The sequence below is a fragment of the Schistocerca gregaria genome, chromosome 3 (assembly GCF_023897955.1).
Source record: "Schistocerca gregaria isolate iqSchGreg1 chromosome 3, iqSchGreg1.2, whole genome shotgun sequence".
In the NCBI taxonomy this organism is placed as follows: domain Eukaryota; kingdom Metazoa; phylum Arthropoda; class Insecta; order Orthoptera; family Acrididae; genus Schistocerca; species Schistocerca gregaria.
The window spans coordinates 286564132-286589399 of NC_064922.1; the positions used below are offsets into that span (position 1 = coordinate 286564132).

The 25268-nt window shown below is 43.0% G+C and overlaps 1 protein-coding gene across 12 annotated transcripts in view; it reads left to right on the forward strand.

The window, feature by feature from the left end:
• Nucleotides 1–25268, forward strand: part of LOC126353762 (serine/threonine-protein kinase tousled-like 2) — a 538693-nt gene that overhangs the window by 408224 nt on the left and 105201 nt on the right. For all 12 annotated transcript variants that reach the window (XM_050002826.1, XM_050002821.1, XM_050002825.1 and 9 more), the window contains one exon: nt 1245–1364. In XM_050002826.1, the coding sequence (XP_049858783.1) occupies nt 1245–1364 (120 nt within the window). The remainder of the gene's footprint in view (nt 1–1244; nt 1365–25268) is intronic.

Below are 25268 nucleotides of genomic sequence, written 5' to 3' on the forward strand. Positions count from 1 at the left end.
ACTGACCATTTAAATGATTTCTCAGGGTATTTTAAACTCTCCCTCCCTCCCTCCCTCCCTCCCCCCCTCCCTCCGTTCTTTCCTCCCCTACACATTGCGTACTTCTTCTATGCAGTAACAGAAGTTATCAAGCAAATATTATTTCAGTTTGTGTTCGAAGTTAATTATATTATTCATTAAATCCTTTATATCGTTGAGTAGATTGTCAAAGATTTTTATGGCTGATAAATACCTCACTCTTACCTGAGCCGCACTGAGACCGAATGATGGAAAGTGTAAATCATTGCTCTTCCTAGTATTAAATTTGAGTGCCATTGTTGCTTTCAAACTGTGATTGATTAGAGACAACGAACTTCAGAAGGGAGTAAATGTGCAGCGATGCATCCCAATAGTTGAAAGAGCCGACTGCAAGGTGCTCTTGAGTGGACAATACACATAATTCTTATTACATGCTCCAGTGAAACAAACACTTTTTTTCCTAAATGAGCACTTACGCCAAAATGTGATGTGTTCACATTAGTGAATGAAATATAGAAAAAGTAACTCCCCTTTTTTTTAAAAAAACTTTCGTCTATAAAATCTTAGATAAATGGTAAACAAATAAATAGAGGCAAGATGTTTAACATCTGCAACATCTGACTTCCAATTAAGTTCCTGTCAATACAGACCTCTAAGAATTTAGAGCATTCTGTTTCATTTACTGATATACCTTCATGCACTATTTCTGCCGTAGTGATCAGATGTTGTGCAGTAAAGAATTGCATATATTGTGTTTTATACAAAATCAGTGGGAGTCCCTTTGCAGAGAACGAGTTATTAATTTTAACTTATTTACATATGCATGTGTTGAAGTTACTCCATTGGGCATGAATATAATAATTTTTTAGAACATTTCTCGTGGAGAAGCGGCGGTGTGACGAAAAATTTCTTTAAAAATGAACACACACAGTGTCGACCGCAAAAACATTTACTTCGATGTTAACCCGTGGCGGTGATTGGAGCGGGTGTTGTAACTCCACGAACGCCAACTGCTCATAGCAGCAGACGATCGTGAGAATGGTCAAGAACTGATCGAAACCAGTTACTATGGAAATAAGTGTTTTTGCGGTCGAGGCTGTTAGTGTTGATTGTGAGCAAGCTGTCAGAATAGGCAGAGGAGTTCTCCTGTCTTGTGGAGCAGCGGCGCGGCGCGGCGCCCAGCAGTGTCCGTGCTGCGGCTCAGCTCTCCGTGTGGTGTGTTGCAGGGCGGCGGGGCGGAGTACGGGACGTCCGCTAGCTGCCCGCAGTGCCCCGCCGCGCGCTGCGGCCTGCCCACTACCACGGCCGTTGACTGGGCTGCCGTCTCCAACTCCCGGGAGCGACAGGTAACTAACTGCATACTAACTTTTCTGGCGCTGCTGCTGCTGCTGCTGGTCACTTCTGGTCTGGCCTCAGGAAACTTCCTGTTGTCTCAATCCTCATCGTGCCTTGGTGACAAGTAAATTTTCTGTGCTCTGCTTGCAGCCTGCTTCAAGGACTGGAGGATCTAAGACCTCACTGTTGAATTAATTTCATGCAAAAAAAGAAAAATTTCTATGATATCTACTACATCTACCAGTTAGTACATTCACGAGATCTGTGTTGGTGGCAGAGGGGGCGTTCTGCAGTTCGTCGAAAACGGCGGTACTCTGAATATTCTCTGTAGTGTTTTGCGAAACGAACACAGTCTTTCCTCCAGAGATTTCCATTCGAGTTCACGGACCATTTCCGTAACACACGCTTGTCGTTCGAACGTATCAGTATCCATTCTGCCAATACGCCTCTAAATTGATCCGATGTCTTCCTTCAGTCCGACCTGATAGGTATGCCGAACACTCCAGCAGTGCTCAGGAATGGGCTGCTCTAGTTCTCTTACACGGTCTGCTTCACAGATGAACCATATTTTCTTAAAATTCTCCCAATGACCCGGTGTCTACCATTTGCTTTCCTTACAACTGACGTTACATCCTCGGTCCATTTCATATCGCCGCCTTGGTGGCAGAGCGGTTCTAGCCGCTTCAGTCTGGAACCGCGCGACCGCTACGCTCGCAGTTTCCAATCCTGCCTCGGGCATGGATGTGTGTGATGTCCTTAGGTTAGTTAGGTTTAAGTAGTTCTAAGTCTATGGGACTGATGACCTCAGAAGTTAAGTCCCATAGTGCTAAGAGCCATTTCATATCGGTTTGTTACGACAGGCATACATATTGAATATAACTGAGAGTCAAGCAGCGCACCACTACCACTGTGTTCCAGCATTGTAGTATTGTTTTTCCTACTCACCTCAAACAACTACCTGCCTCTGGAGCCGAGGTCGATAACGTACGCTTGTGCAACGGCGCTCGACTCGGAAGTAAGCCGATTCGAATTGTGGTGGTGGATGAAATTTTCACTGCCAGTATTTGGCCAGCAAGGAGAGAAGTGGTGGTTTATAATCACCATTGAGAGAGGGCATGTGACACTGTTGGTGGTGATGCGTCCGTCGGATGGGGACATGAAGCTTTGCGGCCTCTTTGGTGCTATTCGAGAGGAGTAGGCTATGTGCTGGCACAGGGTTTCACACTCTCTTCACCACCACCACCACCACCCATCCAACACAAACATAATACGACACTATACACGCATCCATTACAATGAACTACACTCCACAAATACACATACGACACAACTCTCACTTATCGGCAAGGAAAGGTGCCAGTGTGCACGCAGAAAAAACGCCGTTTCTGACAGGCAGCTGTTCAGCAAGAGCAAGCTGACATTCATCATATCAAATAGAAATTCTGTCAAAGTACTCAAGTACCAACTTAAAGGCACTCATTGTCGCGACTTCTTTATACACTATAGCTACGTCAGCAAACTGTCGGAGATTGTGCTTAACCCATCCGTCAGATCGTTTGCATATATTGTGCATAAGAGCACTCACCCCTGAGGCACTCCTGACGGTACCCTTCTCTCTGATGAACACTCACCGCCCTGGGCAACGTACTGGGTTGTAGTACTTCAGTAATCTTCAAGCGACTATGTGAGGACCTATTTCGTATGTTTCGATTTTCATTAACAATTTGCAATGGGGGCAATGTGTCAAACGCGTTTCGGAAATCTAGGAATATAGAATCTGTCGATTGTCTTGCATCCTTGGTTCACGATATCACGCAAGAACAGAGCTGGCTGAGTTTCGCACGAGCGATTCTGTCTAAATCTCTGATTTGTGGACAGCTCCTCTTCTGTCGCTAGGAAATTTATTATATTCGAATTTAGATCACGCTCAAGAATTTTGCAGCAAAGTGGTTACTCTTTCGTACGGGAGACCCCCGCCCTCTTTTATTATTAACAATTTTTTTCAGCCGCTTTGGACTTGCCGCTCATACATGTGATTGGCTCCAAGACTTTTTGAGTAGAAGATCGCAGCATATTGTCCTGGATGACGGGTTCTCATCAGAGGAAAAAGTAACTTTAGGAGTGCCCCAGAGCACTATGAGGCAAGAGCTCTCCTATTATCCACGAAGGTAAACTGTCAGTCGGACTAGGTGAGAAGTATCTGACGCTTTTACGACAGGAAAGACTTCGTTCAGTGGGTGTAGGGGGATTCGTGAGCGCTAGGGTAGACATCCCAGTTTCTGAATGAATGGTAGCTGGTTTTAGATGTGTGTACATCTCATTTAATGCAGATGAGAACCAGAAATATTCCTATATGCTCGAATACATTATTAATAGGTTGCTGCTAGGTTCATTCATGTTGATTGAATATCTAAACGAAACTTTGTAAAACGACATGAAATAGAACTAGCATTTAATGTCAGACCTAGGGAAGGCGAACTGCCGACTGTTTTAGTGCGAGAGTTCCGGAGAACTACGCAAAGCGTTAGTGCGAGCTGTTCCTGAGTACTGCTAGCATGCGTGGAATCCTCCTACGGTCGGATCGAAGGAAGGCCTATACAGTCCGTAGATGCACTGCAAATTTTTTACTGGCCAGTCCGATCCTTAAGAGTGTGTTACGGAAGCGGAGCTAAGACGGGAATCTCTTCAGTTTTGACGGCGATGTTTTCGCGAAATTATGTAGAGAAAGATTGAAGTGCAAGAATTAGAATTATAAAATTGAGACGTTCAAGGGTTTTACATGCGATTTTTTGCAAAAAAGACCATATTCTCCATACCAAGACCATTCCGTTCCACTGTAAGTATCAAATAAAAATAAAAAATTAGAGAATAAGGCGCTCGACCGATGACCTCGCTGCCTGGTCTCCTTCCCCAAACAACCCAACCTCAATAAGGCGCTCCCACATGCATGCAGTCAGTTGTTCTTAATTCTGTTAGCGAGTGGTCGGAAAGCTAAATCACCGGTAATTTAATTGTGTACTTCCCTGTGCGCGAGTAAATGCCTAGCGGAATGGTAACCACGATTCCCCTTGGAAATAACGCTGCTAATAAACAAGTAAGACTCATACCAGAGAGTGAGCAGTTTCCACTCTGTCACGAGTCTGCAGAAGCAATCAAATATGGTTTCTGATCTAGGGCACAGTTTTTTCCCATTAAGGAATGATGTGCAGCTGTCGATTAGTACTGAGAAAAGAAACAGAAAGGATGAATTTTCGGAGAGAATAAAAAGTTGTCGAGTGTTTTTATTGTGCGTCGGACGTAATTAGAAAATTGAAAAACACCTGACAAAGCAGAGAATATGATAAAAAGCCATATAACTTGCTAATTCTGAACTATGGGGAAAGAATACAAGCAACAGAGATCCTCTTTCTACGAGGAGTCCTGAATAAGGCAAGAAGGAACAGGATAAGGAATGAAACAATACGAAGCACCGTTCATACCAATCTGTGGAGAGAAATAGACTTACGGTTTTTGGCCAAGTTAAAAGAACGGTAGAAGAAAGCCCTCCAAGAACAGCACACAATCTGGACGAATAGTGATTGGAAGGCCTCGAACAAGATGGAAAGACAAGGTGAAGGATGATAACAGAAGAGGACTGCAGTGGGAGGAAATGCTAAATGATGAACTGTGGGGAAAAAAGAGAAGCTTGCTACATACATCCTAGACTTTAATTCAGAAGCATGTGTTTCAAGAAATAGTCGAAAAATTGTATTGATGTTTTGCTACGTAAGTCTGAAAGATTGTTTAACGTCCCATCGATGAAGACTTCGTTTGAGACGGAGCAAATTCTAGGCTTGAATAACGAAATTGGGCGTACGCCTTGGAAAAGAACCATCCTGGCGTAAGTATTACGCACCTCTCTGAAATATAATAGAAAACTTAGATCGGGATAACCAGTCAGAAATTTGGTGTTCGCTCATACCGAATGTAAATTCACTGTCTGAACCATTGAGCCACTACCTTCGGTTGCAGATTCGTGTAATCTGTAGAATGATGTGTTCAAGAAGGGAATGTATTTATTAATATCCGTTTGTACAAATGAGTTCTACACGAAAGCGTATAAAAGCGCTAGTTCTGGGCCATTACTGTGGACGTAACAACTCAAGACAATTAAGTATGTAATTTTTGTTGTACGCTCGGATGTGAAGAGAGATTGACTGTGGAACAGCAGCATCTGTAGGAGGAGAATGGTAGATTCCATAGTTTAACTGGCTGTTGGGGGTGGTAGTTGTGACTCCACAACGTCCATTTTTAGCACGAGTCGGTGTCTGACGGCTGGCGCGGAGGGAGTGGCGCGTAGTCCAGAGCACGAAAATAGCTCCACCTTGTGTCGTGCTTGCCCCCGTGAATGCGCCGGCTGCTTTTCCCCGAGCCGGAACTGCTCGCCGCCCGCCGACCGCCGCCGGGCCAAGCGTGTCGGCTACCTGCCGTGCCCCCAGCTGTCGTGCTCTGCCGTGGACGGCGCCACTCTTGATGCATACATTTGGTTTAATCCACGGGAACGCACGAGCATTATCATATTGTACTCGTGCTGTAATAGGTGGCATTTACAGCTTAATTGAGGGGCCACTTGAAAGTACAGCACATACGTAGACGAATTTATTACAGTACGTCCTGTAACTTAAAAATACCTGTACCTTTTTGTAAGTTCACTGCTTGCTGATACGAGTCTACTTTAGTAGAAACTTTTATCAGTTAATGCGTCTAATTTTACACTCTGTACATCGGTATTTGTTTTTTCCACAGCTCCCACACTGTACGTAATCTGTCGTACATTGTACCTTAAAGTATGGGTTACTTAATTTTTCCCCCGTTCCTATTTGTACGACCCACTTTCGCGTGTCTTGTGCAGTTACGTATCCATCGGATTTGTGGTTTCGGTTAATTATTTTGGTTGGTCCCAACATACAGAATAGTTTCTCAGATGGAAGATTTATTAAGTTGTAGAACTCAATACGTGATCCTTGAACGGTGAGTGTTCAGCAAAGACAGGGTGTCGTCAAGAGTTTCCCAGGAAAGTGTGATACGTCCACTGTTGTTCTCTGCATAGTAGTATACTATTGAGAAAGTTTAGAGAACAGGTAATTGCAGAACGATCCTGTTGCTACCAGCATACATTTCGTGTAAGGGCCACAAAAACCAGATAATACGGAAGAATATAGTCATTTTTCTTCCCATTTGCATTGGGGAGAGGAAAGGAATGATTAAAGGTACCTTCTGCAGTGCACTGCAGGCCGCAGTGGCCGAGCGGTTCTAGGCGCTGCAGTCTGGAACCGCGTGACCGCTACGGTCGCAGGTTCGAATCCTGCCTCGGGCATGGGTGTGTGTGATGTCCTTAGGTTAGTTAGGTTTAAGTAGTTCTGAGTTCTAGGGGACTGATGACCTCAGAAGTTAAGTGCCATAGTGCTCAGAGCCATTTGAACCATTTTTGCAGTACACAAGTATGGTGGCTAGCGGAGTATGTATGTGGAAGTAGACTTAGGTATTTTAAAAAAAATCACAGTGGTGTTCGCGCTCACTCATGGTTCATGTTCGTTACAACAAAGAGGTGTATCCTGTTCTCTGCATTTAACCACCAAAATTCGGAATGCTTCCATTTGTATAGAAATATGTGTTTGTTTTAATAAACTTGTGCACGCATCTCACAATTTTGTTTCTCAGAGGGGCGAGTTTTAATCCACAATGGTCGCTAATCGCTTCTCGCTCTTCTAGCAATGATTTACCATAGTTAAAAACGCAACAATGCACCGTGTTTCGGAGTCCATGTTAAGCTGTTATGGACCCATATAACTGGCCGGTTAAGTCTGTTCAGATGTGGAGGAAAACAAGGACGTACAATCACCAGTAGGATCATATCTACGAAAACACCGCGCTGTTCAATCCAACATTCTGTTTGAGGACAGCTTTATGTCATTACGTACTTGCTCCTATCTTACTGTTAATCGAGCTTTTACTTTCATCAGGTACGCGCTTAGCATTTGAACATCCGAAAACTGGTCGCGACACCACTCATGTTCTCTTTAGAGTCTGAAAGATAAAATGTCTCCATTTACCAACTCCACCCTCCATTCCCCCGCCTCTCCATCCACAAAAAAATTAAACTCTTAAAAGCTTTATCGTGCACGTGCTTCTCATTTCTGTTTCAAATAATTAGTAACTGTGAAACAGATCGTGGACGGCAATGTTCTAACTGTTGATCCCAACAGTGCGTTGTAAATCATTTCAGTACTGTATGCCAATTATAATAGTCATATAGATGTTGGTTGAGATAACGCCAGCATTCGCTGATGAATTTATAAGCGACTTCTTTTTGTGATATAAGCGAATGCCATGATGGTTCCCTTGAATAAGGAATCGCCTGATTTAATCCTTGGTCTCTCACACCTTGTCCTCCATCTCTAATGATATAGTCGTCGGCCGGTCGTTACACGCAACTCTTGCTTTTATTCTAATACATGATGCGTAAATTATGGCAACATACGGGCTAAAAGAACGAGCAAAAACCTTTAATTTCGTTATGGACATAAAAAAGTTGAATCAACACCTAGGCAGCAGCTACAAAACTGCGGAAGATCAAAAAACAGAAAGTAAAACATCCTGTACATTATTTGTGTATTTAAAACGCGTGAAATTATTCTTTCGTAATGTGATACTGAACAGAGCTAATTAGTGGAAGTTTCTCAGTAGTAGAATGTATTCGCTTGTTGTTGAAGACAACCGGACGGTTTAGTAGCCCTGTTTATCTTCATGCACAAACTACAGCGATATTTATGAACGTTCTTATCTTGCCACGCAAGCAAATGTTTTTTTTTTCCGACCCATACACGATTAGTAGTCAATTGAGTTATATAAGAGCAAGCACACCGTTGCCCCGTATATGTCAGTGGATCCCTGTGTATAACATTTTCGTTATATTTCTCTTCTTGCAAAAATAAAATAGTAATTACATGCGTGCCCTTCAGAAGAACCTAATTTGTAGTCGTAACGTGGTACGTCCCAGAAATACTTGCGAGGAATCTCGCTTGGGAAATTACGACAGTTATTCGAAATATTTTATCATCTTTGTTTGTGCTGGTATATTCAACAGCAAGTGCTTTCAAATCTTGTTCAGTCCAGCCTCGTTTAGCTCTCTCCTGTAGCCTTGCCGGAGACATGCCCTCAACAAGGCCACAGGTAGTTCCTTCTCCGATCGTTACACAACTTTGCTTGTAGGAGGTACTGATGATCTTGCTCTTACCAAGAACATAGGTCCTTTCTTCGGACAACAGAGCTAAGGTGTTATGGTTGAACTTCTTCCCTAGACTGTGCACCAATTCGAGACTTAAATTACTTCGTGTAGATAGATGCGATAATACAAATTTTATGTTGACCAAGCATGCATACATCAGTTTTACACCAATATTGCGGACAGGCGACTTACTTGTGCATTGCATACCAGAATGCCGTCTTCCTCTAGTCGTTCTGTTGGTAGGCGCAAAACGCGCATGGAGTCAAGTCGGATGAAGTTTTAGGAACCATATAGCCATTTGAATGACCATGAATGTGGCGAAAGTTCAGCTATGTACATGACCACAAGCAGTGTCTCATATGTTTGTGTGGAACGGGTAGTATCTTGAAAAGAGGTTGTAAGACGAACATCAACAAAAGTAAAATATGGGTAACGGAATATAGTAGAGTTAAATCGAGCGATGCTGAAGGAATTAGCTTAGAAAATGGCACTAAAAGTAGTAGGTGAGTTTTGCAATTTGGGCAGCAAAAAAACTGATGGCAGAAGCAGAGGGGACATAAAATGTAGACTTGCAATAACAAGAAAAGCGTTTTCGTAAAAGAGAAATTTATTACCAGTGACTTCAAATTTAAGTGTTACGAAGTTTTTTAAGATCTTTATGTGAAGTGTAGCCTAATACGAAGTGAAACGTGGTCGTAAGCAGTTCAGACAAAAGGAGAATATAAACTTTTGAAATGTGATATTATAGACGAAAGCAGAAGATTAGAGGTATACATCCAATAACCAATGACGTGCTGCAACAAGTTCAGGAAAAAGAGAAATTTATGACACGACTTGATTAAAAGAAGGGATCAGAGGATAGGATACATCCTGAGGCATCAATACATCGTCCATTTGATACTCAGTGGAAGTGTGGGGAATAAAAATGGCATAGAGAGACCATTGTTTGATTACAGTTAACAGGATCAAACGGGTGTAGGTTGTAGCGACTATATGAAGATGAAGCGGCTTGCACTGTATAGACTAGCGTGGAAAGCTGCATCAAACCAGTTTTCGGACACCAAACAACGTAAGTTTTTATTTGTTAAATTCTCTCTGACTTTCTCTTCTGGCCAAGTTGTCATATTCTGATCCCTTACATCCGTCGTCGAATACTCGCCCAGATAGCCATGCGTACTAAAGCGCCGGGTCTGGTACAGGAAGGTATGCCAGCTCCGAATCGAATCCGTCCGGCAGATTGACGACGAGAGTAGGTGTGCCGTCCAGACAGGATGTGATTTTTAGGCGGTTTCCCACAGCCAATTAAGTAGATAGCACACTGGTACCAAAGTCCCGCCTTTTTCCTTTGAAGACATTTAGAACAACTTTCGCTTTCATACGAATAACACAACGCACAGACAGCTGGGGTACACACATTCTGTCCTAGAAGGTAACGGGGTGGCGAAAGGAAGGACATCTGGCCACCCCTTCAATTAACTATGCCAAATCGATTCTTGACCATGCTGACCCTACGGCATCTTGGGGCAAGGGCGCTGTAAAAAGAAGATAATCTCTGTCGTCGAATGTATTCATCTTAAGTAGTGCATGCTGGGGGCATAGTGTACCATTATAATCACTTTTCTTTCCCACTCAATTCGCGTATTGAGCAAGAGGAAAAGAACTGTCCATGTGCCGCTGTACGTGGCCTAATTTCTTATTCTCATCATCGCTACGCAACACGGTAATAGCATATGACCTTTTTGAGCTACAGGTTCTTTAAAGTCGTCCAACTAAAAATGAAATCTAATTTGTCTTAACCTGTCGGAACAGACCAATTGTGTTTTTGTTCTGTATGCGAGGTAACACGAGGTCTGCTTAGGCTGACACAGCTGCTGTGTCATTACATTGCTGTATTCATATTGTCTTGGAAATACTTGTTACTTTCTCAATAGTGATGTAGCTAACTGCATTTTGTTAAGAGAAAATTGCAGCGAAATACAGGAAGATTTGCAGCGGATAGGCACTTGGTGCAGGGAGTGGCAACTGATCCTTAACATAGACAAATGTAATTTATTACGAATATATAGAAAGAATGACCCTTTATTGTATGATTATATGATAGCGGAACAAACACTGGTAGCAGTTACTTCTGTAAAATATCTGGGAATATGCGTGCGGAACGATTTGAAGTGGAATGATCATATAAAATTAATTGTTGGTAAGGCGGGTGCCAGGTTGAGATTCATTGGGAGAGTCCTTAGAAAATGTAGTCCATCAACAAAGAAGGTGGCTTACAAAATACTCGTTCGACCTATACTTGAGTATTGCTCATCAGTGTGGGATCCGTACCAGGTCGGGTTGACATAGGAGATAGAGAAGATTCAAAGAAGAGCGGTGCGTTTCGTCACAGGGTTATTTGGTAAGCGTGATAGCGTTACGGAGATGTTTAGCAAACTCAAGTGGCAGACTCTGCAAGAGAGGCGCTCTGCATCGCGGTGTAGCTTGTTGTCCAGGTTTCGAGAGGGTGCGTTTCTGGATGAAGTATCGAATATACTGCTTCTCCCTACTTATACCTCCCGAGGAGATCACGAATGTAAAATTAGAGAGAGTCGAGCTCGCACGGAGGCTTTCCGGCAGTCGTTCTTCCTGCGAGCCATACGCGACTGGAACAGGAAAGGGAGGTAATGACAGTGGCACGTAAAGCACACCGTTGGGTGGCTTGCGGAGTATAAATGTAGATGTAGTTGTAGATGTAGAAATGAAATTATTGTACTGCTTTCTGGTTACGCATCATAAAAAAAGTTTGATCTCTGCTTAGGAATGCAGGTCGAACTGCAACTCAAGAAATTGGTTGATACTTAAGTTGTGCAATAGTTGGGTTGATTTTCAGTGAATAATACATATATTCCTTGAATCAAATCTCCAGAAATATAATCTCATTGAGAAAATGATGACTAAAGGACTGCTAATAGTGTGTTTTCCTCTAAATAGAATTGGAAGAAATAAAAGAAAATGGCACATCCAATGTCCAGTGGAATGTCTTACACTTAACAGCTCCTAATTTTACACTGAAAACATAGAAATTAAGTAGGAAGTTATTTCCTCTGTTTCCGTATAAAGTATAGTTGTGGTTAGAATACTTGATGTGCATTACCATTCCGGTACAGAAACAGGTGTTAAAAAAATCCTTCTTGGTAAAGGTTTACTCTGTTTCGCTGTTAATTTCTCCTTTGATGCTCTGCCACCATATGGAAAGTGAAAAGTTTGATGCCTGGCCTTCTAATCCGAAGGTAGGTTTAACTAAATAATTTCCGTAGAATGTACACGGTATTGTGCTTTTCAATTATTACTGTGTGTTTCTACCAAGAAGCGATGGAATAATCCATTGACATGATTAGTAAATTTGTTTAAATATGTTCCGCGTTTCTGTTCTACAACCGTTTGAGTGTCTCATTTTGTACTTAGCTCCTTCGCATGAGAGTAAGTCATAGCAATCAGCTTCCCGAATGACGGGGTGCGGCTTTAAACGAGTGACCGTTCATACTCAGCTCTAACTGCACGTGGAGACGTGCCAACTGTTTCGTAACTAGTGTATTGCCATGCCAGCGGATAGAAGCGCCGCCAGGGTGTACAATAAACTTCACGCCAAACGAACGAGATTGTACCATTCGCTGTACTGTTGTTGTGGACAATAGTTTTGCAGATACGTGTTAAAAATAGCATGTATTATTGGATGTCACAGCCGAAATCACAGTGTAAGGACTTCATATTGTCTTTTCGTACCTCTGCTGCTGCAAAGTAGCGGAAACAAGACACTGGATTACGACTAGTCTGTTACTTGGCTGATGAGATTTGCTACAAGCAGTAGAAAAAGGGGCGTGGAAGTAATAATAACAGAGGATGCACAAATAAAATAGATTAGTGTTCTGCACACGAGACATCCCGGTAATCCCAATTAATAGGTCTATATAGAACAAAATCACCGTAAGATACTATAACTTGCACAAAAAATGACGTAATTTGTCTGGAACCAAGTTGATCAGTGGTAGTCTTTGAGCCTGAAACCGCCCAGTACTTCTAAATTCCAAGCGGTATCTGCGATGTCAGCGTATTACATTGTTCCGAAGCAGTCCTGCAAATATAAGCTCTCTGACATGCAAATACTTCTTTGATTAGTGTCTATATCTTTGAATTGTTTACTTCCAATCGTTACAAAAACTTAGGGCGACGCGGAAGATATTTTTTTTCTTACTCCACGTGAGGGACTTTAATTCAAAAAATGCACCCGCTCGCTTTGAATTCGTGGGTGGCAAATTTCACAATGGCGACCGGCGCATCTACTATCGCAGCTGTATGTAACACTCAGTCATCATACAGTATTTCACGCACTCATATACTTACAAAAACGAAGAGTGGGTGAGTTTTTTTCTCATTTTCTTTGCACGTGAGCCTGGGAGATTGCAGCTTATATATTAGCAGTGCACGGTACATAATGTTGCTTTTACATTTAACCATATTTCATTGTATTTACTCTAACTACATACTCTTGTAAGTGACGAGAAAAATTTTGATCTGACACCTATGTGGTGCAGTAATTAACAAATTTGATCATATAATGGTACTGATTACTATTCAAAGTTAAGTAAATTGTACTTGGTTCCTGCAGTTTGAGAGTTGCTGTAAACGAATAATGCTGGAATGAGTTGAATAAATCGCGTCTTAAGACAGACTAAAGAATTTCATCTTAGATGAAGTTTTAAGTCGCCCCAAATATAATTCTTAGATCCTAGTTTGATAGTATTTGAGATGTCAATCTTGCCATCTTGTATACTTATTCTTCTTCTTCTTCTTCTTCTTCAAACTTTTGTGCTTACGCAGGTCGTTCACAGGAACGTTTCCAGCCCTGTCTTCTCTCCCACAGTCTATCTTTCAGCGTTTCCTCCCATTGTAGTCCTGTTTAATTCACCTCATCTTCCATCTGCTCTGTCTCTGACTTGACTGTGGTCTTTCTGTTGGTATTCTTCCAGATTCTGCTCTTTCCAGAGCTCTTCTCACTAGTCTTTCTTTTCCCATTGATTTATCGCGGCCAAACCCCGCCTTGCTTCTGCCCATAGTTTATTACGGGAGATTGATCTGAAGAGTTTTTGGTATTGTTTAATTTCGTATCGTGTCCCTCCTCGATGTACCCAACTTACATCTTGTACACTGACAGATCAAAATCGAGACACGTCCTTGGTGGCTTCGTTATTTTTTTCTGGCAGTGTCTTCAGGATTTGCTTGTCACATACTTTCAATGTACAACACTGGAGTTAAACGATATCCTAAGACACTATAGCAGATTATATGTTGCCCAGAGAGAAAGTCTTTCGTCTAGTCAGATTACCACACTAACCGTCAGGTCCTCGAGAAAATGCAACAAATAGAGAAAAAATTGCCCATAACATATGGAGCTACCTTCTCCTGTTATAAAAGCAAGGAAAATAGGCATTCTAATGGGTGTTAAACACACAAGAATGTGAAGATAAAGGAGCCGGAAGAGTTAAAAGCCAAATGGGTCTGTGTGAGTGATAGGTTTAATGCTGAGCCAATCCCCTGAGATCTACCATAACACAGTAGAGACCGATACCATGGATCAGTAGAAGAAAAAATAACTGGAGGTAAGGTACAGGAAGCTGTAGACATTGAAAACAACGACATGGTTGTAGAGTTTCCCCTCGATATCACTGAAGTGGCAGGTAAGTCTCTGCGTCAACCACTCTCCTCACTCATGGCCGTTTACTGTGGTCAGAGGAACCCCTTTTTCAAGTTGTACATGTTTCACTAACCCACATTCTGACACTATGGTAGCATTATATTTAGGTGGGGTCCTGCCTTCTATTTTAGCTGAAGATGAGTATGGTACGTATTTCACCGTTTTCAGTGTTGTCTCTCTCCACAGTATCGCTGAGACCCTGAACTTTTTGTGCTTGTGTGAAACCAGAAATTTCATACCCCATGGTCTGTCCAAATTAATTCCGTTGATCCACAGGTTCCTTTTGGTAAGTTGAATGTGCCTACAACGCTCGGAGATATGTCCAAGGTGTTCAGGTTCTAATGCAGCCATCTCTTATATAAAAGTGTAGCACAGGGTGTACTTTGATAAGCCTCTTACCTAGGTGGACATGAGCTATCGGGAGTTTAATTTCCCTCGCTTATGTGAGTCAATATTCTCAATCAGTCATTTAGCGTTACAGTCAGTATGTGCATAGTTAGTACAAATAGGACTTCAGTGTTTTGCAGTTATTCGTGTTAGGGCATTGCTTGTTTTTCGGAAGACAATTGTGCGTGCTCCCCAGTTTCTGACCCTAAATTTGTAAAAAATGTTTCTCGCATTGTTTTCAGTTGCCGTTTTGCAGAGGGTTTTTTAAGGCTTGAACTGATCCGACTCAATACGCAGGTACATTGACTGAGTAAAAACTGTAGCTGCTGATACATGAACTGTAGTAAACGTATGTAATGGGCTCTTCTGTTGTCTTGACGATAGGTGCTAATCTCAGTTTTGTATGCATTGGGTTTTAATCACCAGATGCTGCAATTATCTTCTTCCAGAAGATTTTTTCTGAAAGTGGCTTCCGCAGTTCCTAAGTCTGCGGCTTAAGTTCTAAGGGCTGTATCAGCAGTATGCAGGGTGTCCCAGGAGGAAGGGTCAATATTCAGGGTTATGCCAGGAAGGCTTATTTGAAGCAATATATAGAACACATTAATTTATAGAACTGATGGCTTCACTCACAACTGGTTTGTATCATACTTGACAAACATTCAAAAAGCTGTACTAAGTAATTCAAACAATGTTAAAACGAAAGATAATATTGGCTGGTGTGAAATCACGAAGGGAGTCCCACAGAGTTCAATTTTGGTCCACTCCTATTCCTACGACAGAAAGACGTTGCGAGCAAAAAGGTTGCAAGCAACGTGATAGGTTGGGCTAAAATAGAATGTAAAAGAAATTGAGTGGGTGAGACATACCTGCGCGTCACTAGCCAAGAAACAAGTGTATATTAAATTTGTTTTATTTCGGAAACCATTTGGAATTGGACATATATCCATAATAAGTTTTTTTGCTTCAGATGAGCGTTCCTGTAATATCCCCGAATATTGAACATTCCTAATGGAACACAATGTATAAATGCTCTCAAAAATACATAACGTGTACATAAGGTCCAACAGATAAGTTATTTTAGACTTAGCTGTTTTTCCCCCAGTAACAGTAAACATGGTATTTTAAATAATAGAGATAGGTGTGTGTGTGTGTGTGTGTGTGTGTGTGTGTGTGTGTGTGTGTGTGTGTGTCCTTCGTCTTAGTAAATAACACGTTCATTTTTAGTGAATGTTTTGTGTATAGTGGATCCATTCAGTTACTGGTGGGAGTATGAACACCTGTACTTCGTGAAGAACGACACCAGGGTGCTGTAATTTATTAACAGCTTCATTGTGATTCGGTCAAGGACTCAAATCTGAGAGTTCATGCTATAGTATTTGGCTACTCAGTCATTCGGTCGGTCATCAATCTTTGTATCTCATTTTTGAATCTCAGCCATCATTTGGATGTACATGTCACAAATTATATTTATGTATTCCAATTTATTTTTCTTAGTTTTGTTATTCTTTATCTGTTGCTTAATGTATTCGCATTTTGCCGGTGATTCACGTTCTAAATAAAGTCATTAAAGACCTGCTCAAAGGGCGGCTCGAAACCGTGAGTCGTGTTTTACGAAAAAGTGATGTACCGCCAGACAAGCAGGACTGCTTGTCTGCGAGATTATGCTTCTTCGGCTCACAGTAGATATCAGCAAATAAAGGTGTGTAACCCAAGAGACAATGATTTCGATCCGAAATAAGATTGTCGTGTAGTAAAACAGTACTGCTGGAAGTTGACCTATTTTTACTGGAACACGTTCATTTTTATTTCTCATGCTTCTTGAGACCGAACCAAGCCATATTCGGTTATGGAACAAGTCACTACTTCGACAGTCTACAGAGTCACGGTTCACTCTTAATTCTCAATCCGAAGCTTGGTTGACAGCAATTCTTCTTCTCCACTCCTCTCAGTTCCCTGTTAGTCTCCATGTTTCCTCATTTGAGTCAGCTCCTAGATAATCTCCGATATGTCTCGCGTATTATGGTCTACGTATTCCTCTACCCCACTCCCATCGAATCAGTAATTAGAAACCTATACATCGGTAGAGATGGCTAATTTATTGATCTTCATTTTCATACTGTTTATTGAACAAATCCGTCATTTCGTCTTCTAAGAAATTCTTAAAATGCCAGCTTTGTCGTCCACGATATCTTTTCCGGCGTCCTACAGCATCATATATCAAATGCATCAAAACAGCACTTTCGGCATGAACGAAAAGACAACGTTTCTGACCCATAGAAGTACTGTCCTTATGTACTTCAGTAGAAGATAAATACAACAAGAACTTAGCTGTAAGGCACTGAGGTGATGAAAGTCGTGGGATAGCGATATGCACATATACAGGTGGCGGTACGAAAGCCAAATAAATGTTAACACTTACAGAGCCGTGCCAGTAATATTGCGTTGGCTTCAATCTTGAAACCAATGTCATGCTCGCAATGCTTAGAGTACATCTTACTTTGGACTGCTACATGCTAATATTACGGGCATGGCTGACAAGGATGCTGTACCTTAAAGATTGTTGGAATGACAAAGATTTCAGTCCCTCTGTTCCAACCAAGGAACATTATCGCGTACAGAAGGTATAAAGGGACAGTGCATTGGCGGAGCTGTCGTTTGTACTCAGGTGATCCATGTGAAAAGATTTCTGGCATGATTACGGCCGTAAGAGCGGAATTAAGACTTCGAACGCGGAATGGTAGTTGGAGCTAGACGCGTGGGACGTCAATGACAGAGAGCAGCGGCGTTTTCGTGGGTTTCAGTGCTAACATACAAGCAACACTGCGTGAAATAACCGCAGAAATCAATGCGGGACGTACGACGAACGTATCCCTTAGGACAGTGCGGCGAAATTTGGCGTTATTGGACTATGACAGCAGACGACTGACAAGAGTGCCTTTGCTGACAGCGCGATATCACCAGCAACGCCTCTTCTGGGCTCGTGACCTGGACACTGGAAAACCATGGCCTGTTCAGATAGGTCCCAATTTCAATCGGTAAGATCTAATAGTAAAAGTAGAGTATGGTGCAAACCCCACGAAGCCGTGGACTCAAAGTTGCCAATAAATCACTGTGCAAACTGTTGGTGGCTTCATAATGGTGTAGGCTGTGTTTACATGGAATGGACTGGGTCTTCTGGTGAAAATGGTTATTTACTTCATGTTCCCAAACTTTTCACAAGGACACAATTGTTCGCGATTGCTTTGAAAAACACTCTGGACAATCCGAGCGAATGATTTTTCCAACCATATCCCCCAACATGAAACCCATCGAATATTTATGGGAAAAAGTCGAGAGGTCAGCTCCTCCACAAACCCCAGCACCGGCAAAACTTTCGCAATTATGGGCTGCTATAGAGACAGCGTGGCTCAGTATTTCTGCAGGGGACGTCCAACGACTTCCTGAGTCCATGCAACGTCGAGTTGTTGCATTACGCCCAGTAAAAGGAGGTCCGAAACGATGTTACGAGGTATCGCATGACTTCTTTGACTTCGGTGTGTGTGTGTGTGTGTGTGTGTGTGTGTGTGTGTAGCGCAATAAACTGAAATAGTTTTGTATAGAGTAGACGAAGTGCGCCAGAAGAAAGCTTAATTGTAGATGCGACCTGCAGCGTACTGTAGAGCTCTCCCTGCAACTGTTGAGGCAGTGGAACCGATTGCAATTCCAATACGTCGTCCAAAGTGTCTACTTGGCAAATGAAGTCGCTGTGTATGCGTTGATGATTCGCAGAAAGTCTTAAGTTTCTGACGTGCAGAATATTTGTCGGTTCTGCCAACGTGTGTCGAAATGCTAGGATCGTGGTTACGAACCCTGCCTAATGAAGCCCAAGGTCAAACCGAGCGTCATGGCGCACTAGTGACCCGACCTTTGGAAAAGGCGGCACGGCGCGCAACAGCGCGCTCTGCTGCAGCGACCCCGCCCCGCCCCCCCGCCGCGGCCGCGTTGCTAAGGTGCGTCCGCGCTCGCATGTGATTGGCAGCATCTGCGGCGGTGAGTCCAGTTCCTTGCCCCAGCGACTGACCTTGGGAGCGCGGCCCCGCAGCGCTGGCTCATCGCGCAGCGGTGCGGCACCAGCTCCGGCCCAGCCCGTTTTCTGCGGCGCCGACCGGCGCACAATGCCTGTCGCCGCCGCACCGCCCCCGCTGCCGCACGCCGCGCTCGGCACCCGGGACGCGCCACACAGGCAAATGTAAATATAATACTCTGTTCATATGTACCACCGGTGAAGCCTCCTGTTAAAGAGCACGCGTGTTCTTGTGTAGGGGCGCTCCCACGTTGTCTGATGTGCGCGTAACCTGAACGCGCTCTTTAAGGTGCAGGGCGTCGTTCATCGGGCGTAGTTGCCGGTTTTACCTCTCACCCGGAGACTCGAGGACGTGCTCATTATTTCAACGAGCCAGACGGCAGCACGCAGGTCCCGCGGTCGCGGTCCAGCGGCGCCACCAGTGTCGGCCCCGCAACACAAATTACTCACCGTCTGGCGGACACCTGCGACCAATAACAGTAGTCCAAGAATTATCCATGTATTTGGTTCTAAATGACTGCTTTCAAATGATTCAGATTGTTATTTAATTACGAACAGTTCACATCATCTGTGCTACGCTGCCTTAAGGTAAGCTCACGGGATAGGATATTAGTCACCTTCCCAAAAAAAAAAAGGGGGGTACCGGTCACTTTGCAGCGCTCTAGATAATGCAGAACTGATACCAGGCGATTCTGTGGCCATCTACCACTCGCAGTGCGAAAGTATTCGCGAGGTGTGATAAAAAAGTAACGGGTGCCATTTAATTTCGCGGCCTTTATAATCGGATTTTCAATTTTTTTATCTTGTTGGTACATATGTTCTTGATCTATATTTAAATGATGAGCTGTTTTGAATATTTAGTTTGTTGTTGACAGCCGAACAGGTTATACGTGTTTTCGAGTGCTCCACGAATTTTCACGTCAAAAAAACGTGGGTTTGAGAAAATTCATTAAATTTGGCTTCCAAAATGGAATAATGTGTAGGAGCGCGTTCGAAATTTTGACTGTCGATTTTGGCGAGTCTACTGTGAGAAAAGAGTTTGCGAATGGTATAAACGTTGCAGAGAGAGTGGAGAAGGCGTTGAAGATGACGACCGCTGTGGACGGCCTAGCACATCAATTACTGGCGACGATATGTAAGAAGTAAAGAAAATGGTTCTGAAAAATCAATAAATCACCAACATAGAGGTTGCTGATGACGTCGACATATCCATTGGCTCAGGCCAAGCAATTATTTCGGAAGCTTTGGCCATGAAACGTGTAGCAGCAAAGATTGTTTCGAAATTTTTGAATTTTGGCCAAAAACAACCGCGTGCAGACATCGCTCTGAAGTGGATGAATGAGGTCGACAACGATCCAGAACTTCTGAAGTAGATTATACCGAGTGACGAAACATAAGTATACAGGTATGATGCCGAAACCAAGACCTATTCGTCCCAATAGAAACTGCCTGAAGCGCCCAAGACCGAATAAAACTCGGTAACGTATGAAGGTTCTTCTCATTGTGGTGGTGGTGGTTAGTGTTTAACGTCCCGTCGACAACGAGGTCATTAGAGACGGAGCACAAGCTCGGGTTAGGGAAGGATTGGGAAGGAAATCGGCCGTGCCCTTTCAAAGGAACCATCCCGGCATTTACCTGAAACGATTTTGGGAAATCACGGAAAACCTAAATCAGGATGGCCGTAGACGGGATTGAACCGTCGTCCTCCCGAATGAGAGTCCAGTGTGCTAACCACTGCGCCACCTCGCTCGGTAAATGGTTTTCGTCTATCACAGTGCGACAGTGCATCATGAGTTCCTGCCTTATGGTCGTACGGTCAATGAGTACTAGTACTTGGAAGTACTTCGGCGTTCGCATGAAGCACTCAGAAGGAAATTTGGGATTTATGGCAGAACCACTCGTGCAAATTGCAACATGATAATGCTCCCGCTCACACCTGAATGCTTCTTCGTGATTTTTTGGCAAAAAACTAAAAAGGCTGAAGAGAACCGTGAAAGGACATCTTTTTTACCGTTGATGAGATAAAAATAGAATCACTGAAGAAGCTGGCCAAGATTGGAAAGAAACGGTGTCAGATGTGTATTATATCTGAGGCGGATTACTTTGACGGGGATAAAGTTACTGAATAAATAAAAATTCTTTAAGAAAAACAAAAATTCCCGCTTCTTTTTGATCACACCTTGTACGCACCAGTCGGTAGTGTGGAATCGGCTGATAAATTTGCTAACTTCTTTGGATGAGTTCATGACTTTACAATGAATGAAGTTGCTTCATTTGTTGGGATATCAGCGCGAACTGTCAGTGTTGTCCACAAGGAATGGTGTGCAATCCACAGCCATGTATCATGGCGTAAGAAGAATGCTCGTTAAAAGATACTAACCAGCAGTGAACGGTGATGAATCTCATATCTTGTCTTTCACAGTCGGTTTCAAAACCGATTGGAACAGCTGCTGTCAGTGCCTGCGGATCCATCTCAAGTGGTTTCAAACGTGATGAGTATGCAGTGAACACTCTCGTCTTCCTAGGTGATGACAGCCGTGGTCAATAAAACTGCACGCTTACGTTTCTGATTTGACTAGCGCACATCAACAGGCCTGATCGTAATCCTATGGAAAATTGTCAGGGACTATAGTATTTGGAACAGCAGGTGAAGCGTCGCAATCAACATCGCTGCAAATGGGTAACTTTTCGGAATCTAATCACCAATGGTTGGCCTCAGCTGGTTTTGCTGTACCTGAAGAAACTTCTGGACTCTTTTCTTCGCCGAACTGATGCAATTATTAATGCAAGAGGAGACGTTACGCAGTGTTAGCATGGTTTCGGTGATAACTCTTTGTCTGGTGTTTTTTTCGCATGACAGCACTGCACCGTGAGCCGTATTGCAGTAAAGCATTTATTGTGGCAAGAGACAGTCATTATGATAACAATCTTGAAATTAAGTGTCACGAAGTAAATGATTATTCCTGCCATAACATCTTTAGTCCCCTTTGTAGGCCCTCTTTTTGTTGCTGTTGGTCACTTGTGGTCTGAGTGCCACATGGCGGACCCAGATTCGATCCGATTACCACCAGTAACTCCCTTGTCGGACGACTGGAAAAGGATGCACAGTCTCGTGGAAATAACTGACGAACTATGTGGTAGGATCCTAGCGATATTAGTTTGTAAAATGGCAATATTAAGGGCCGGAAATCCTTGTCGTGACCCCTGCCTCCCAGTGATGCCTTATGGCGGAGGTTGAAGCAGCTTTAGATTGCTATACCCCCCCCCCCTTCCCTCCCCACGGATATAGCCGCAGAAATACAAAAACTTACGGGTTAAAAAAATGTAAGCTGGTGTGACTGTACGCGTCCAATGGTGTTTCCCGCTCCCGCGTTTTTGTGGTGACTGCATTTACTTCTGTGAAATCAAAAGGGTAAGTTGTGCCGTTAAAAACCTTAAGCTAGAACTCGGAAACCAGATGCCAACAGCATTTCAGTTGTATCACAAGCTACACAATACGTTCCTGTACACAGTATGTAACGTTAGACGACATACGTAAATTTTCGTTGCGTGTAAGGGAACAGATCTCGTAACATTTAATAATCTTTACATATAACCACATACACATCACCGAAGCAACTGATTTTGAAAAGCGGCACAAACCGAAACTGGTCAGTAATGTAATAAACGAGGTATTTGCATTCATCGTATAAAAAATCTGACAATCTATGATAAACATTAAAAATTGTTTTAGCATTCGGAATAATCATAAAGCATGCGTGACTGAAAGTGTCACTCAGCAAAATCAGTGACGTCACAGCCAGCTATCGCAGTTTTATCTCCAGTAACATGGAGGTAACGGAACAGGTACAAATAATTGGCAGCTTTAGGCATATGCGACAGAAATAGGGAAAAATACTCGGCAGCTAAACACTGGGAAAAATAAGTGTTCTCCATTCTGAGAAATATCCTAACGAAGAATCTCCATCCGAGATGACTGACTGATGGTGGGAGGAGGGGAAGCTAGACAAATTTATAAAAAGTTACTTGTAAAATAAACCTATTCTAGAGCGTAAAATTCCCTATTAGTGATTTCTTACTGGGTTGGACAGTCATTTTAAACGTTCACGATGGCGGTTATCGCTGAAATAACCAGTTTTCAGCTGTATGAGCTTTTCTAGACGCCAATTTAACGTCACAGTTAAAACCATTCAAAATAACCGGTTTCTTAAATAACAGATTGTCGGTTTTTTATCCCTGTTATTTCCTGTAAAAAACAGAAAAATGGAACAAAGATGGAAAAATTTGGACTCCGTTTCAAGGTACATAAAATCAAAATATTAAATTAAATAAGCAAGTAGGTGAAAACTTCCTCTGTCCACTGTTTGCTCATTTTTCAGATTAAATCACCAATATTCCCCTGGTGATTCAATTTTTTTTTTTTTTTTTTTGAAACTGTTCTAAAATCATGTAATCGAGGATCATACCACTATTTGGATATTACTCTTATTTTTCATGTCAATTTGTCCATTTTCAAGGGCTACAAGCAGATGAAGGCATATTTAGACACGCGCAGAAAATCAGCTACTTCCCATTTTTACTGTAAAGTATGAACTATTGAGTTGTAAATTTTCTCCTTACATGATGTTAAATCTATTAAAGGCAATGGAGTGTCACACTGCATTGGTACCGCACTTAGAAAACTACTTCGAAACTGGGGATGGCGCCGTTCTCTAAATACACCTAACGTCTGACGACCACAGTGAGAAACTACCATATAGACCAGATGAGACAAGTCTTGCACACTGCGTGTACACGCGTACCTTAAGCCACGCCACATTCTAACAGGTAAAGTGTTGGCTCAGCAACGTTATACCAATGTTTGTTGCTCGTTTCTGTCGGCATTGTTCTTACAATATCACTGATCCATTTTCCTATATTGTGTTATAATACAATATTTCAAAACAAAGTAAATTTTAGAATAAAAATTACTCCTTTTCTAAAAATATTTATTTAAAGATCAAAAAAATTTAGCACTGTTGCTATGGGTAATAGATACTTCAGTTTTTTTACCCACGATTAGGAAAACATAAAGAACACTTGTTATAACCGAGAGCAAACAAATGCCGAAAAACACCGGTTAGTCAGAACAAAAATACTGGTATCGGTTTTAACCGGTCACTGTTTTCCTCCCCTAAAACGAGGTGCTGTATACAACTGAACGAAGAGAGATGCGCCTACTGAGACTGTCGGCGAGTAACTTGATAAACACCAACAAGCAACTGTACTGTAGCTCCTGCTTTGGGTAATGGGAACAGTACTGTAGCGCCGGGCAGCGGCTGCCGCAGCCGGGGCAGGCCGGTCTCAGGTGTCGGCGCCGGCGGGGTCGCCGGCGAGCGGAACAGAACCGCGTTCCGAGCCCCAGCCCTCGGCGTTCTTCTTCCGCCATGTTGTCTCCAGCGGTTCGTGCGCCGCCATCGCGCTGCGTGCCAGGTCGTTGACCTGCCACTTTTCCACGAATCATTCCACTTTGATTCCTGTTTGCTTTGTGCCAGTGAGACTGAGCGCCTGCAACACTTCGCCATTCGGTCCGACACGAAATTCGTCGTTTTGTACAAAACATCTGGAAACTCTTGACTGCCACGTAGGAGCGTGGGAGACTTGTTCCTCATCCTGCCTGTTTGGTCATGAAGACGTGATGTGAATTAAATGTGTCGAACACTGCTGACGTCGACGTTCTCACATGCACACGACAGGTCCAGTATAACCTAGCTGATCGTTTTCCAGATTTTGACTGCGAGAGATGGTATTGAATATACAGTGTAGTTATTGCTTATACAAGCAGCAAAGCTATTTACACTGAGATGACAAAAGTCGTGGGATAGTGACATGTACTTACACAGAAGGCGACAGTATCGCGTACACAAGGTCTAAAAGGACAGTGCATTTGGTGGAGGGTGGAGCCGTGGTGTGTATTTAGGTGATTCATGTGAAAACGTGTCCACGTTATTATGGCCGCACGACATGAATCAACAGCTTTCGCACGGAATGGTGGTTGGTTTAGATGCGTGAGACATTCCATATCGGAATCGTTCGCGAATTCAGTATTCTGAAATCCACCGTGTCAAGAATGTGCTGAGAATACCAAACTGAACAACGCAGTGCCACTCAACGACAGAGAGGAGCGGCGTTTGCGTAGAATTCTCAGTGCTAACATACAAGCAACACTGTGTGAAATAACCGCAGAAATGAATGTGGGGCGGGCGATGAACGTGGCGTAATTTTGCAGTAGGTGACAGACGCGAGTGTCTTTTGTTACCAGCACGGCGCCGACAGGAGTGGCCGAGCGGTTCTAGGCGCTACAGTCTGGAGCGGCGCGACCGCTACGGTCGCAGGTTCGAATCCTGTCTTGGGCATGGATGTGTTTGAAGTCCTTAGGTTAGTTAGGTTTAAGTAGTTCTAGGGGACTGATGACCACAGTGCTCAGA